Source organism: Leptodactylus fuscus, chromosome 1 (genome assembly GCF_031893055.1).
Source record: "Leptodactylus fuscus isolate aLepFus1 chromosome 1, aLepFus1.hap2, whole genome shotgun sequence".
Lineage (NCBI taxonomy): Eukaryota > Metazoa > Chordata > Amphibia > Anura > Leptodactylidae > Leptodactylus > Leptodactylus fuscus.
The window spans coordinates 8366301-8382033 of NC_134265.1; the positions used below are offsets into that span (position 1 = coordinate 8366301).

The 15733-nt window shown below is 44.6% G+C and overlaps 1 protein-coding gene across 1 annotated transcript; it reads left to right on the top strand.

Moving 5' to 3' along the window:
- Positions 1-208: 208 nt before the first annotated feature.
- Positions 209-5800, top strand: LOC142194927 (uncharacterized). Its single transcript, XM_075264406.1, has 2 exons — positions 209-230; positions 2982-5800. The coding sequence occupies exons 1-2, from the start codon at positions 209-211 to the stop codon at positions 5393-5395; spliced, it is 2436 nt and encodes an 811-aa protein (XP_075120507.1). The 3' UTR covers positions 5396-5800.
- The last annotated feature ends 9933 nt before the right edge of the window (positions 5801-15733 follow it).

Here is a 15733-nt window from a genome sequence, read left to right on the forward strand (position 1 = left end):
AATAAATGTAGTATAGAATAGAACGGACAGCAGGAATATGGACTTGCCATCGATGTGAACGAGGCAAAAGTAAAAGACCCCAATCACACTATGGAATCCGGACTAGAAAATCTGGTCTCTACATCAGTCACATTTCCCAGGAAAAACACAAAAAAACAACTAAAGGCAAAAAATTTTAGATGATAATCCAAAAAAATTTATATAGAACATGGACAATGGAGTCATCGTACGTAAAAAAAATGATTTATTTGAGAATATTAAAAAACATTGATACACAGTGCAGAGACATAAACATAAACATATACACTCACCGGCCACTTTATTAGGTACACCATGCTAGTAACGGGTTGGACCCCCTTTTGCCTTCAGAACTGCCTCAATTCTTCGTGGCATAGATACAACAAGGTGCTGGAAGCATTCCTCAGAGATTTTGGTCCATATTGACATGATGGCATCACACAGTTGCAGTCGCAGATTTGTCGGCTGCACATCCATGATGCGAATCTCCCGTTCCACCACATCCCAAAGATGCTCCTCTATTGGATTGAGATCTGGTGACTGTGGAGGCCATTGGAGTACAGTGAACTCATTGTCATGTTCCAGAAACCAGTCTGAGATGATTCCAGCTTTATGACATGGCATTGCATTATCCTGCTGAAAGTAGCCATCAGATGTTGGGTACATTGTGGTCATAAAGGGATGGACATGGTCAGCAACAATACTCAGGTAGGCTTTGGCGTTGCAACGATGTTCAATTGGTACCAAGGGGCCCAAAGAGTGCCAAGAAAATATTCCCCACACCATGACACCACCACCACCAGCCTGAACCGTTACCGATACAAGGCAGGATGGATCCATGCTTTCATGTTGTTGACGCCAAATTCTGACCCTACCATCCGAATGTCGCAGCAGAAATCGAGACTCATCAGACCAGGCAACGTTTTTCCAATCTTCAATTGTCCAATTTCGATGAGCTTGTGCAAATTGTAGCCTCAGTTTCCTGTTCTTAGCTGAAAGGAGTGGCACCCGGTGTGGTCTTCTGCTGCTGTAGCCCATCTGTAGCCTCAAAGTTGGACGTACTGTGCGGCGTTCAGAGATGCTCTTCTGGCTACCTTGGTTGTAACGGGTGGCTATTTGAGTCACTGTTGCCTTTCTATCAGCTCGAACCAGTCTGGCCATTCTCTCTGGCATCAACAACGCATTTCCGCCCACAGAACTGCCGCTCACTGGATGTTTTTTCTTTTTCGGACCATTCTCTGTAAACCCTAGAGATGGTTGTGCGTGAAAATCCCAGTAGATCAGCAGTTTCTGAAATACTCAGACCAGCCCTTCTGGCACCAACAACCATGCCACGTTCAAAGGCACTCAAATCACCTTTCTTCCCCATACTGATGCTCGGTTTGAACTGCAGGAGATTGTCTTGACCATGTCTACATGCCGAAATGCACTGAGTTGCCGCCATGTGATTGGCTGATTAGAAATTAAGTGTTAACGAGCAGTTGGACAGGTGTACCTAATAAAGTGGCCGGTGAGTGTACATATAAGGGGACCAATGCTACCTGTCAAAGAACATACGTGGTAGTTGAAATAAATGTGTAAATATGTAACAAAAATGTAATCCAGCAATGGAGTATGGGGATAAATGATAGCCTTTAGCAGAGATCAACATAAGTGAGTGTTTATATGTAGTGAAGTCATAGTGACAGAATTCATATGGGAGTTAATGTAGTTAGCTCTGTATAAGGACAAGTGTAAAAAATACTGTGAATGCTGGAAAAAAGTGAAGTAAATGAAGTCAGATCATAAAGGATAGTACATACCACGATAAGAACGCGCCCCGACTCGTGTTTCGCCGTAAAGGCTTCGTCAGGGGACCAAGTCACATTTCCCAGCCTGAACTCTGTCCACACACCAGGACTCCCTGTATCTTAGTGATCTATGACGCTAGGAGTCCCTGCTTCCTTGTGACTCCACAGACCCTACTACATACTGTATGGGACAGCAGATCCGCGGTGAGTTCAGGCTGGGAAATCCAGCAGATGTGGTTTGGGTTCTATTGTGTGTATGGGGTGTAATACAGTAAGATTTATGGCATCCTACAGTATTATTCCACATAAGTGGCCATATTTAAGTAGCCAGGGATTGTGTTCTTGTGGTTTGGGCTCTGAGACTTATTATTTTCATTAATTCCGTGGTGCTTTACATTTGAGGGTTTACATATGGTATACAAAATATACAAAACAAATATAATACTAACAGTGACTGACTGGCACAGTCAGATAGAGGGCCCTGCCCGCAAAGGCTTACAGTCTAATATTTCACTTTGGAATCTTAGAAGAGACATCCAGATAAGACGATCTATATCAGGACAGGACAACTAGTAATGTAGTATAAGGCTTGAACTTAGCAGTACAAAATAAGGGCCTTGATGTTAGTTCCTAAATGTGGGTTCTGTTGGGATATGATAAACTACTCTAGGTGCAGAAATTGTAATTAGATTGTGTTGAATGTCCTTTATGTAATGTGAGCAAGGTGATCTACCAGGGACAGGCAGGGCCACAATCAGAACAGTACTGGTGCTAGTAGAGGCCCAGTCTCAGCTCTAAGAGAAAAGGAAACCTGTACCTTGTGTCAGAAATGAAGCTTATGTGATGTATCTCTATGTAAGTGCCACCACCCTTTTTCCTTAGAGCTGTGACTGGGTCGGCCCGCTTCTTTCACCCACTACCAGCACCTCTACAGTGACCTAGAGCAGTGGTGGCGTCTCCTGCCCCGCTTCATTACTATTCACTATCACTGACCTCCGTCTCAGCACAGTGAATACTAATGAAGTAGGCCGCGCTGCCGTCGTTTGCTGCCTGAGCCACTGACGTCACTTCTTCACACGGTCTGAAGCGTCTCAGGCAGTGGCAGCTCAGTGGGGAATATACTTACAAGGTTATGTTATTCAAAAATAGTAACATCAGTTTTCTTCTCATCAGATGACTGTACCAGGAGCTCAGAGGGACATCTGATATCTACAGATTATATAGTAGAGGATCATGGTATCACACAAGATCGAAATGAAGAACATGCCATTACCCCAGATATACCCTCAGCCCTTCAGGAGAAAGATTTTTCTTCTAATTCTTCACAGTCTGTTAATCAAAATAAAAGCTGCAGAAAGGAAGTTATACATCAAAGAACTCACACAGGGGAGAAGCCATATTCATGTTCAGAATGTGGGAAATGTTTTACTCAGAAATCAGCTCTTGTTGAACATCAGAGAACTCACACAGGGGAGAAGCCATATTCATGTCCAGAATGTGGGAAATGTTTTAATCAGAAACGATATCTTCTTAAACATCAAAGATCTCACACAGGAGAGAAGCCATTTTCATGCTCAGAATGTGGGAAATGTTTTACATATAAATCATTTCTTGTTGAACATAAGAGAACTCACACAGGGGAGAAACCATATTCATGTCCAGAATGTGGGAAATGTTTTACTCAGAGAACAGCTCTTGTTGGACATCAGAGAACTCACACAGGGGAGAAGCCATATTCATGTCCAGAATGTGGGAAATGTCTTACTACTAAATCCTCTCTTATTAATCATCATAGAACTCACTCAGGGGAGAAACCATTTTCATGCCCAGAATGTGGGAAATGTTTTAATCAGAAATCATATCTTCTTAAACATCAAAGATCTCACAAAGGAGAGAAGCCATTTTCATGCTCAGAATGTGGGAAACGGTTTACTCAGAAATCAAATCTTGTTGATCATCAAAAGATTCACACAGGGGAGAAGCCGTATTCATGCCCAGAGTGTGAGAAATGTTTTGCTCATAAAAACAGTCTTGTTCAACATCTAACGTTTCACACAGGGGAGAAGCCATATTCTTGTCCAGAATGTGGGAAATGTTTTACTTGGAAATCAAGACTTTTTATCCATCAAAGAACTCACACAGGGGAGAGGCCATTTTCTTGCTCAGAATGTGGGAAATGTTTTATTCAGAAATCATGTCTTGTTGAACATCAAAGAACACACACAGGGGAGAAGCCGTATCCTTGCCCAGAATGCGAGAAATGTTTTATTTCTTTAGCCAAACTTGTTGCACATCAAAGCTACCACCATGAAGAGAAGCCATATCCTTGCCCAGAATGTGAGAAATGCTTTAATTCTAAAGGTAAACTTGTTGTACATCAAAGAAAGCACACTAGAAAGAAGCCATATTCATGCCCAGAATGTGGAAAATGTTTTAAGTCTAAATCAGACCTTGTTATTCATCAAAGAATTCACACAGGAGAGAAGCCATATTCATGTCCAGAATGTGGGAAATGTTTTACTCAGAAATCAAATTTTGTTACACATCAAAGAAGTCACACAGGGGAGAAGCCATTTTCATGTCCAGAATGTGGAAAATGTTTTATTCAGAGATCAGATCTTGTTAAACATCAAAGAACTCACACAGGGGAGAAGCCATTTTCATGTCCAGAATGTGGGAAGTGTTTTACTCGGAAATCAAGACTTTTTAACCATCAAAGAACTCACACAGGGGAGAGGCCATTTTCTTGCTCAGAATGTGGGAAATGTTTTACTCAGAAATCACATCTTGTTGAACATCAAAGAACTCACACAGGGGAGAAGCCATTTTCATGTCCAGAATGTGAGAAATCTTTTATTTCTATAGCCAAACTTGTTGCACATCAAAGAAACCACCATGGAGAGAAGCCATATCCTTGCCCAGAATGTGAGAAATGTTTTAATTCTAAAGCCAAACTTGTTGTACATCAAAGAAGTCACACAGGGGAGAAGCCATTTTCATGTCCAGAATGTGGAAAATGTTTTAATCAGAGATCAGATCTTGTTAAACATCAAATAACTCACACAGGGGAGAAGCCATTTTCATGTCCAGAATGTGGGAAATGTTTTACTCTGAAATCAAATCTTGTTAAACATCAAAGAACTCACACAGGGGAGAAGCCATTTTCATGTCCAGAATGTGGGAAATGTTTTATTCAGAGATCAGATCTTGTTAAACATCAAATAACTCACACAGGGGAGAAGCCATTTTCATGTCCAGAATGTGGGAAACGTTTTACTCTGAAATCAACTCTTGTTCAACATCAAAGAACTCACACAGCGGAGAAGCCATTTTCATGTACAGAATGTGGAAAATGTTTTATTCAGAGATCAGGTCTTGTTCAACATCAAAGAACTCACACAGGGGAGAAGCCATTTTCATGTCCAGAATGTGGGAAATGTTTTACTCTGAAATCAAATCTTGTTAAACATCAAAGAACTCACACAGGGGAGAAGCCATTTTCATGTCCAGAATGTGGGAAATGTTTTACTCTGAAATCAAATCTTGTTCAACATCAAAGAACTCACACAGGGGAGAAGCCATTTTAATATACAATTTTAAAATACTTTCAACTGCACATCTCAGAACTGTGAGAAGGTGACAGGCAGAGTGCTGGAGTCCAAATATATCAGCCCCAGGTTTCTGACCTTTTTGTGGTCCAGTTGGACCTGGAGTATGCCTGAGCCCAGGTGTAGATCCTCGGCTCATTGCTGGGCCAGAGAAGGCTGCAGCTCCTGCATTGCAGTGTAGTTCCATGAGATGAAAGCGGGTGTGTGGTTCTGTCCTGTAACCCTGAGTCCGGTGAGACAATGTTGCGCCTGTTTTGTTTGTGTGGCTGGAAGTAAGCCACACATATAGTTAGGTTATCAGTTCTGTTTAGTTAGTTGCTCAAACGGGCAGGTTTTTATTTTTGCCTGAAGTAAAGACTGTATTTTGTTGTGTATATTTTGTGCCTGAAGTCAAGGTTTTTTTTTTTTTTTTTTCTGTTTTGTTTTGTTTTTCTAAATAAACCAGTTTGCTGCATATCTTGACTTGACTTGACTGTTTGCATTTGCACCACTGCTTCTACCGAGTTACCTCCCCCACAGAACTCACATAGTAAACATTTTTTTGTTGAAGGCCCTCAGAAGAAGGCACACGCCAAAACATGCCTTGTGGAGCCTCAGGGGACAGAGCCGTGGTCTTGTTTATGACCATAGATGGATATGTTCCCATCTCTTACCTACATGTTTCTCATGGGGTATACTATGTGCGTTATCTGTTGTGCTACTACATTGTATGTTAGAAGTCCTTGTTGGCTTTTATGGTTGATGCTTTGCTTGATGTCTTTCACGTTTGTTATTGAACACAATTGGGTATATTACTACTTTAGGGGTCTTGTACTTCTTCCCTATATAAGATTTGCTTTTGCATACATCTTATCATCAGCATACCAACAGGCATCTAATCCACTGTATTTTGTACATTTGTATATGTTCATATATAGATTGACGCATACCTATGGAGAGCATATTTGTATTTTGTCCTTGATGTTTTATCTACTGTGTATGTGTCCCTTTTTGTATCACTAATAAATTGTTACTTTTTCTACCTTATTTGCTTACGTTGAGTGCTTCTCCCCATTTTTTGTCTGTTTTTGTCCTATTTTGGTTTTTGAAGCACGGCTTGATAATGGAGCCTTTACCCTTGTGGGATGACTGTTGTATTTGAGGTTTTTTCCTAGTTCCCATTTGTACCATGTTGTTGTTGTTGTTCTACTCTTCACTAAATTATCACCTTGCGATCCATACTGCAAGCTGCACCTCGGACAATTCCTGACTGCACTTGGTTTATTCCATCTAGTTACTGGGTTCCAGTCGTGTCTACCAGAATCTTAACCATATACTCGAATTATGGAATCTGCTGTGGAAATAAGCTTGGAGGTTTGTGTAAATAATATGAACTATTTACTTACTAACATCTTTGCTGAAATGCAAAATTTGAAAATTAAGTTTTTGGCATTTGAAAACCAAAGATTTCGTAATGTGCAAATATTCGGACAAGCAACTCAGGATTTACAAAATATGGTGGCTCAACATGCGGAGCAAATACAGGAACTAGAGATGAGCGAACAGTGAGATATTCGATATTCGTTTTGAATAGCCCCTCAATATTCGACTATTCGAATGAATATCGAATCCCATTATAGTCTATGGGGAAAAAAATGCTTGTTTCAGGGGAAACCACTATTCGACTCAGGAGGGTCACCAAGTCCACTATGACACCTCAGGAAATGATGACAACACCTCTGGAATGCAACTGGGACAGCAGGGGAAACATGTCTGGGAGCATCTAACACACCCAAGTCACAATTTTACCCCACCATCACAGCCTATCAACTACACACTTTACACACTCAAAAAAACCTCTATCAAAGTGGGAAAATACCTGATAATCTTCTTTCGTCCCCAATTGTATGGACAGAAACCCAAATTTTTATGCTAATGAAACCTTAACAAGCACCCCTTTCAATCACTTGACTGTGACAACCACAGAGGGAATAGGCAATGGGAAATCCAACAGCCCCTACCCTTAACTCTTATTGTGTATGTGTGTGTGTGTGAAGAGTTCATCACAAGGCTGACAGACCCAACTCCACATGCTGCAGCACAAGCAACCAGCAGTCAGACTAAGATTGTCTCTTCTTCAAGTAAGACACAAGATTCTTTGGAACCAGAACAGGAAAACCCAGTGATTGCCATTGCAGCAGTGCCTAGGCCATCTGTCAGAACAGTTCATTCAGAGATTGAATTGGAGAAAAATAAGAATATTTATTGATCGAGTCTTCATGCACATTAGTGGGCATAGACAACCTAACGTACAAGATTCTCATGCTGAGCTGGCCTCATTACTGAACACGATCAACCAGGATAATCAGAGCTGGAAACAGCCATCACATCTTACCGAAAGGAATCACCCTCGGTCTGGAAAGAAGCCATCTAAACATTGCACCTTTAACTGAGTTGAGCATTGCACCAGCAGAATGTTAGGCCCTTTGGGTGAGTTGAGCCTTTAACCAGCAGAGATTTAGTTTTTGGCTCTTTGGTTGAGTTGAGCCATGCACCAGCAGTGTTTTTGGCCCTTGGGGTTAGTTGAGCCTTGCACCAGCAGTGTTTTTGGCCCTTGGGGTTAGTTGAGCCTTGCACCAGCAGTGTTTTTGGCCCTTAAGGTGAGTTGAGCCTTTAAACAGCAGAGATTTAGTTTATGGCCCTTTGGGTGAGTTGAGCCTCTAACCAGCAGAGTTTGGGGGAATCAGGGTGGATAGAGCCTCTAACCAGCAAAGTTTGGGGGAATCGGGGTAGATAGAGCCTCTAACCAGCAAAGTTTGGGGGAATCGGGGTGGATTGAGCCTCTAACCAGCAGAGTTTGGGAGAATCGGGGTGGATTGAGCCTCTAACCAGCAGAGTATGGGGGAATCAGGGTGGATTGAGCCTAGTAGGAGCAGAATTGTGCAACGCTGATGGTGTAAGAGTATGAGGAGGAGGCGGAACTGGAGAGGTTGAGCACACACATGAAACTTCATGTCGGGGTGCTTGACACTGGTGGACATGAAAATGATGGGACTATCCAGTGGCTGTTCATTTTGATGAAAGCCAGCCGGGCAGCACTGTCAGTTGACAGCCGGCTGCGCTTATCCATGATGATGCCACCGGCTGCGCTGAAGACCCTTTCCGATAGCACACTGGCGGCAGGGCAGGACAGCACCTCCAAGGCGTACATATAGTGCAAGTTCAAGCCACAGGTCCAACTTTGACACCCAATACGTGTAGGGCGCAGAGGGATCGGAGAGGACAGGGCTTTGGTCGGTCAGGTACTCTCGCAACATGCGCCTATACTTGTCCCTCCTGGTGACACTAGGCCCCTCAGTGGCGGTAATTTGGCGAGGGGGTGCCATTAACGTGTCCCAGACCTTGGAGAGTGTGCCCCTGGTGGGTGTGGACTAGATGGCAGTTAGCCTCTTGGAGGAACTCTCCTCTCTGCCGTCAACGAGAGTTGATGGAAACATTTCCATAATGTTCTGCTCCAGTTGCTTGTGGCAATTATTAATGCAATTGGCCCTCCCCCCTACCGGAATAAAAGTAGAGATATTATTTTTATACTGGGGGTCGAGGATTGCAAAAATCCGGTATTGGTTGCGCTCAAGGATTTTGACAATGCGTTTGTCACTTGAAAAGCACCCCAACATGAATTTAGCCATGTGTGCCAGAGTGTTACTTGGCATGACTTCGCTGCCCCCACCAGAATGGTCACTCCATTTCCTCCTTTTCTTCCTCTTCCATTTTGCACCATCCGCGCTGCAACAATGGGACGCACTGAAGTTCCCCGCTAGCCTCCTGTGTAACAATGAGATCTGCCACTTCGTCATCCTTCTCCTCTTCCTCCGTCAATATACGCTGTGAAGCGGACAGGAGTGTGCACTGACTATCCTGCTGGGATGCTTCTGCTCCTATGCCCGACTCCTCAGCATACAATGCATTATCCCTGATGGCGATGAGGGATTCTCACATCACACTCAGGAGCGGGATTATTACATTCATTAGTGCATCGTCACAGCTGATCCTCAAAGACACAAAAGATCCCGCATAAGTCTGCCATCCATGGCCACTCATGGTGCAGAAACTACGGGAGTTGACTTTGAGGAACCCTTGGGTTTTGGAGATAGTACTCTATCAAGGGTCTCTGCTGCTCACACACTCTACTCAACATGTGATACGTCGAGTTCCAGCATGAGGGGATGTCGCACAACAGATGGAGGCGTTGCTGGAGGCTTTGGAGGCTAGCAGCGGCTACTGTCAACTTACGAAAGTGGGCGCACAAGCGCCGCACTTTCACCAGTAGCTCATGAACTTTGGGGTATGTTTTTAAAAACCATTGCACCACTAAATTGAAAATGTGGGCCAGGCATGGAACGTGTTGGAGGTTGGCAAGCTCCAGAGCCGCTACCAGGTTGCGGCCGTTATCACACACGACCATGCCTGGTCCCAGGTGCAGCGGCGATAACCATATTGACGTCTCATCGAGGAGGGCATCCCTCACCTCAGAGGCAGTGTGCTGTCTGTCTCTTAAGCTGATGAGCTTCAGCATGGCCTACTGACGTCTCTCCAAGCCAGTGCTGTAGCGTTTCCAGCAGGTAGCTGGGGTCGATGTGACGGGGGAGGGTGGTGGTTCAGAGCCCCTGCCAGGAATGTTGGGTGGGGAGACGAAGTAGACCGGCCCAGTGTGCGACCCGGTCCCAGCCTCAACTACATTCACCCAGTGTGCCGTCAGTGAAATGTAATGTCCCTGTCCGCATGCTCTTGTCCACGTGTTGGTGGTCAAGTGGACCTTTGTGCAAAATGCGGAACTTAGGGCCCGCCTGATGTTGCAGGACACATGCCGGTGCAAGGTGGGAAGGGCACACTGGGAGAAATAGTGACAGCTAGGGACGGTATAGTGAGGTGCCATCAGGTCACGGAAGGCCTGAGTTTCCACAAGCCTAAACGGCAACATCTCCTGGGCCAGGAATTTGGAGATGTACGCGTTCAAGGCTTGTGCATGTGGGTGGGTAGCGCTGTAATTTTGCCTGCGCTCAAACGTCCGGGAGATGGTGGGTTGCTGGGAAGAGGCACATGATGGTGCAGGAGAAGGAGATGGGGCAGGAAAAGAGAAGGATGAGGGAGAAGTCCCCAAAGTAGTGGAGGCAGAAGTGGAGGTGTCCTGCCTGTTGGTCTGGACTGCAGCGCCAGCACTTTCAACAGTGGGAGAGGCAGTGGCGGCAACACTGGATGACGATTGTCCGTCCTGCGTTTGCTCTCTCCTACTGAGCCCAGTGCTTGCATTCAAAATGACGGCGCATGGCAGTGGTCGTAAGGTTGCTCTTTTCAGAGCCCCTACTCAGTTTCGAGTTGCAAAGCTTGCAAACCGCACTATATTTGTCCTCCATACATTGAAAAATCTCCACACCACCGAAGACCGTGGCCTCGATGGGGGAGTTTTTCTAGGCTGGCTAGAATAGGGAACATCTTGGGCCTTGCTGGCTGTGGCCTGGCTTCGGTGAAGCAGCTGTCCTCTGCCCCTAGACATACCTCTTCCTCTAGCCACCCTCCTTGGTGCTGTACTTCCCTCCACATCTATACTTGCTTTCCCCACTTGACACCGAGGAAATCTGGATTGACCTATTTGGCCTGATGGCTTGGCTGTGTATACCACTTAGGTTCTTGTGGACTATACAACTAAGAAAGCTGGATTGACCTCTTTGGCCTCATGGCTTGGCTGTACTTAGGTGTTTGAGGGTACACACCGTGGAAAGCTGGATTGAGCGTATATCGACTCCTCTCCCTGCAGTATAGCTCTGAAAAGAGCTGTTGTTGTTCTTCAGATTTCCTGCCTAGCAGAAGCTAATCCCTCTCTAGCCCTCAGCAGATCTCTGTCCGTATCTCTCACCAAGCCGCAAAATGACACGAACATGGCGACCACTATTCTTATGAATCCGAGGTCACTTGATTTCGGTAGCTAATGACTTTTTCCTATTTTTTTTTCAATGCCTACGTTGTCATAGTTCCTGTCCCACCATCCCTGCAGTTATTGGTGCAAAAAAAGCGCCAGGGAAGGTGGGAGGGGGATACAAATTTTTAGTGTGTTTGCCGCATGGTATTCTATTGGAATCGAATATCTCGAACAGCCTGATATTCGATCGAATGCCGTTTACTCATCTCTAACAGGAACTTCAAAACCGGGCTGTGGTTCCGGCTCCTGCATCTACCTTGCCTCTTCCACCCTTCAGGTTTGGTGGGGATAGTGATAAATACCGTGGATTAGTCAATGTAAGTTCTATTATGGGGCTCACCCCTCTCACTGACAGATCTAAGATGCTGTGTATTATCATGATTTTGACACATAAGGCCGTAGCCTGGGCTAATCCTCTTATTGAGGCCCATGATGGACATCTTGATGATTTGAATGTCTTCCTTGCAGCTCTGAGCCAGGTATTTGATGATCCTAATTGATGAGCAACAGCTGAAGAAACATTATTGGCTCTACATCAGGGCAGACGCTCGGTTGCCGAATATGCCACAGAATTCAGAAGGTGGGTAAGTGACACTGAATGGAATATTGCTGCAAAATTAACATTTTTTAAGAATGGACTATCTAATGCACTTACACAAGCATGAGGAAAGGGTATAAAAGATCAATAATTGACACATCTAGTGAGAATACCCAGTATGAGGTCATAGTATGCATGCATTTTCAAGCCCAACACAAGGGGTAAACAAAAGAAACGGAAAGAAAATGCTACCAATAATCATACAATTTATTAATTACAAAAGACAAGGGACAACATATTAAAAAGTGACAGGACATATTCTACCAACAGGTAGGTATGAGGGCAGGTTCAGTAAGTAAAGGGTGTGTATATATCAAACAATGGGTTAAATGCTCCAATGCATCTGAAAAAGTTAGGCAAAGTAAAAAATAATTAGATAATCCCTAACATATGTCATAAAGTGACAAATTCATGGCTAGTGCAAAAAAGGGACAATCCAATTTGTATAGAATATGTCAGATATCAGATGTATCCACAGTCATATCTATATACTCATAGCTGGCTAGTCCAGCCAGCAAGGGTGGAATAGTCACAAAGCAAATGCATATGGTCAATCAAAACACCAGTAAGGGATAGACTGCATGGAGCAGGAAACATAATAGCTGAAAAGTTTTTCTACATACCCATAGATACAGCATGCATGTATGCTGACCAGCCCACACACCAGGCCCCTACGCACGTTTCGGCTACAAAGCCGAAATCCCCCGGAAGAAGGCTTTGTAGCCGAAATTTTTTTTATTATTTTGTACATCATTGTGTTCCTATTGATACTCGATTGTCTGAGTGGAGGAGGGATATCTTAACCACCACAATGCATCCCAGTAAGAAAACATGCAAAGGCCTCCACTTGTCTAAGAAAGTCCGGAGCTCATGGAAAAGACTAGGGTAGTTAGAATAAAGAGAGCTGTAGGAGCGAGTGATCTGGATTCCCAGATAGTGGAGGGAAGCCGATCACCATTGGAAATTGTAGTTACTTTGGAGGACAATCAGGAGAACCTGGGGAATATTAATAGGCAACGCCTTGGTTTTACAGGAGCTTATCTTATAACTGAAGAGGTAGCTATAATCATCTATGACTCACAGCAGGTTAGTATGAGGGGAAGTGAAGGTGAGGAGGATATAGTCTGTGAAATGGGAGACCTTAATATCAGGGAAGTGCTGTATACTGTCCATCAGCAGTTCAATACAGAGAACGATATGAAGTCAACTCTTCAAAATCTGAACTCCTCAATGTCTCCTTATCGTCCTCTCAAATGAATGCCACAAAGGGGAACTTGCCATTCACCAGGTGATCAAACCATATCCATATCTTGGCATCAAGCCGACTAGTCATGTCACAAATCTGTATACGTATAACCATATCTCCCTCTGCTGAAAGAACTTACGGAGCTGTTGCGCTCCTATGATCTGCCATGCATATGGGTTGGAAGAAAAAAATTATTGCAAACATATATTGTGCCTAAACTGATTGTTACGGTTAGCAGGCTTACTTAAAAATCTAAAATAAACAAAAGCCTGCAGAGCCCAACTGGGCCCTGAACCGCAGAGCTACCCTGGTGTGAACAAGGCGCGACAGTTAACGTCACTGCCGGGCTACATAACCAACTGGTTATTTCTCTGTTAGCTTCACAGAGAAAGCTCCTGTAGTACAGAGCAGCCGCTAATGAATACTAAGTCTTGCAGTTACTCCACTGCAAGACAAACATAAACAAACTTAGACTGTGTGCTCCCAGTAGCTTCCTGGGCCGCATCCACCACATCTACTTGGTGTTGCAGTACCACAAGTAGAAGACTAACTAAGGTAGGAGTTCCCCCTAAAATATACAAATCCCACTAAACTAAATGGAAGGTAGGTAACTGCCCAAAATACATCTGTACAATTAGTACAGGATCGTCAGGAACCCTACCTGACTAAGGCAGCTTGCTGTCAAAACAATGTGGAATTGAGTTAAGGCTAAGACACTGGGTGAATAGACCTGCCTCCTTAACTAAACGGAAGGCGGGTCTAAACAGCCAGCCGGCTCATAGGTTAGCACCACCGTCAGTCAGGAAACCAACCACGCCTACCGACTGCAAGGGAATTATCCCCAGCCATACTGGACTGAGCAATAACAGCGTGCAACCCTGATCTCTTCACCGCACCTGCCGCACAGTCCTAACATACACAATCCTGTATACCTTACACCTGTCGTATTTCCCGTATTTCCATTCTATTAGATCTGTTTGGCCACTATGTCTGGAAAGGGAAGATGGCCCGTATTGTGCAGATACTCCTGATTCAGAGACGTGAACATATCTCTTACGGATGCTACCACCTTATACAGAGGTATTCTTCTTAATGTCTGGTTAATGTATGCTCTCATCATCCCACATGAGCTAAGAAGAAAACTCAGGCGATTTAGGAAACATGGAAAAGGATATTGAACTGCTAGCCGTGAGCATGAGACCTTTTTACCTGCCAAGGGAACTATCACATGTTATCGTGCTAGCTGCATATGTCCCCCCCCCCCTCTGCTAAAACTGACTGCCTGTGAAGTCCTCCATGCTGCTGTGAGCGAGCTGCAATCATCTCACCCCCATGCCCTGCTCCTAGTGTCTGGAGACTTCAACCATGTCTCTCCAGCATCCACTCTACCAGGCCGTACTCAGTATGTATCCTGCCACACAAGAGACAGCAAAACGCTGGACTTGCTCTTTGCCAATGTAAGGGATGCATATAACTCATCTGCCCTACCACCCCTAGGCAGATCAGACCACAACCTGGTACATCTGCGACCCACATACACTCCACTGGTGCGCAGAGAACCGGCGGTTACCCGTACAGTGAAAATCTGGTCAGAGGAAAGCGTTGAGACTCTGAGGGACTGTTTTAATATAACTGTAAGGATTGGAGTCAGGGTCAGGCAGTGCAAAGTGACACATCTGGGAAAGCAACACTGTGCAACTAATGACAAAAGGGGTCGCAGGCCCTGCAGCTATAACTATGCTGTAATATCGGAGATGAGGCAGACCAATGCACTTCCTAATTGAAGTGCGCCTACCACGGCTCCTAACCTTCTATCCGGCGGCTAGGATAAGGGGAGAGGAGGCCCTGAAAGTCCTAGGGACTGGAGTCACGGGGTCACACCTAAACAGAAAGCACAGTGTAAATGCAATGCAAAACAAAAGACTAAACAGCATGGAACCAGGGAGGACCACAAGTCCCAGCAAGACACAGAAGAGAAGGCGAGGTCAGACGAGCAATAGGTCTAGCCAGGAGATATAATAAAAGGTACCAAATAAAAAGACAAGGGATAGTCAAAAATACAAGCCGGGTCTAAAAACCAAAAAAACATATGGAATACAAACAGACAGGGAATCAGACTGAGCAGGGGGACCAGGAAACACAAAGTGAATGGCTGGCAAGGATCCATGCCTGGGTGGGGATTAAATAGCAGCAGAAAAACACACCTGATGGCTAATGACATGGAGACTGAGAGCAAGGAAAAGATTAACCCTTAATGACCTAAGCACAACCAATAGAACTCCTAACACGTCTCCCAGGGAGACGCCACGCAGCAAGGAGACCGCGGCGACTCCGTATCCTGACAATAACATTATGGGAAGTGTTTCAAGGCTCGTTTCCAGGTGACATTGAGGGACCCACACACTGCATAACAGACTACATTAATTTCTGTGTGGACAGCACGGTACCAACCAGAAAGGTGAGGTGTTTCTCCAATAACAAACCATGGATCAACTCTGAAATTAAAACCCTCCTCAA

Coding starts and splice junctions, on each gene's coding strand:
- LOC142194927 (XM_075264406.1), top strand. CDS start 209: ATGGACAATGGAGTCATCGTAC. Junction 231..2,981: donor GGACAATGGAGTCATCGTAC/GTAAAAAAAATG, acceptor TCTTCTCATCAG/ATGACTGTACCAGGAGCTCA.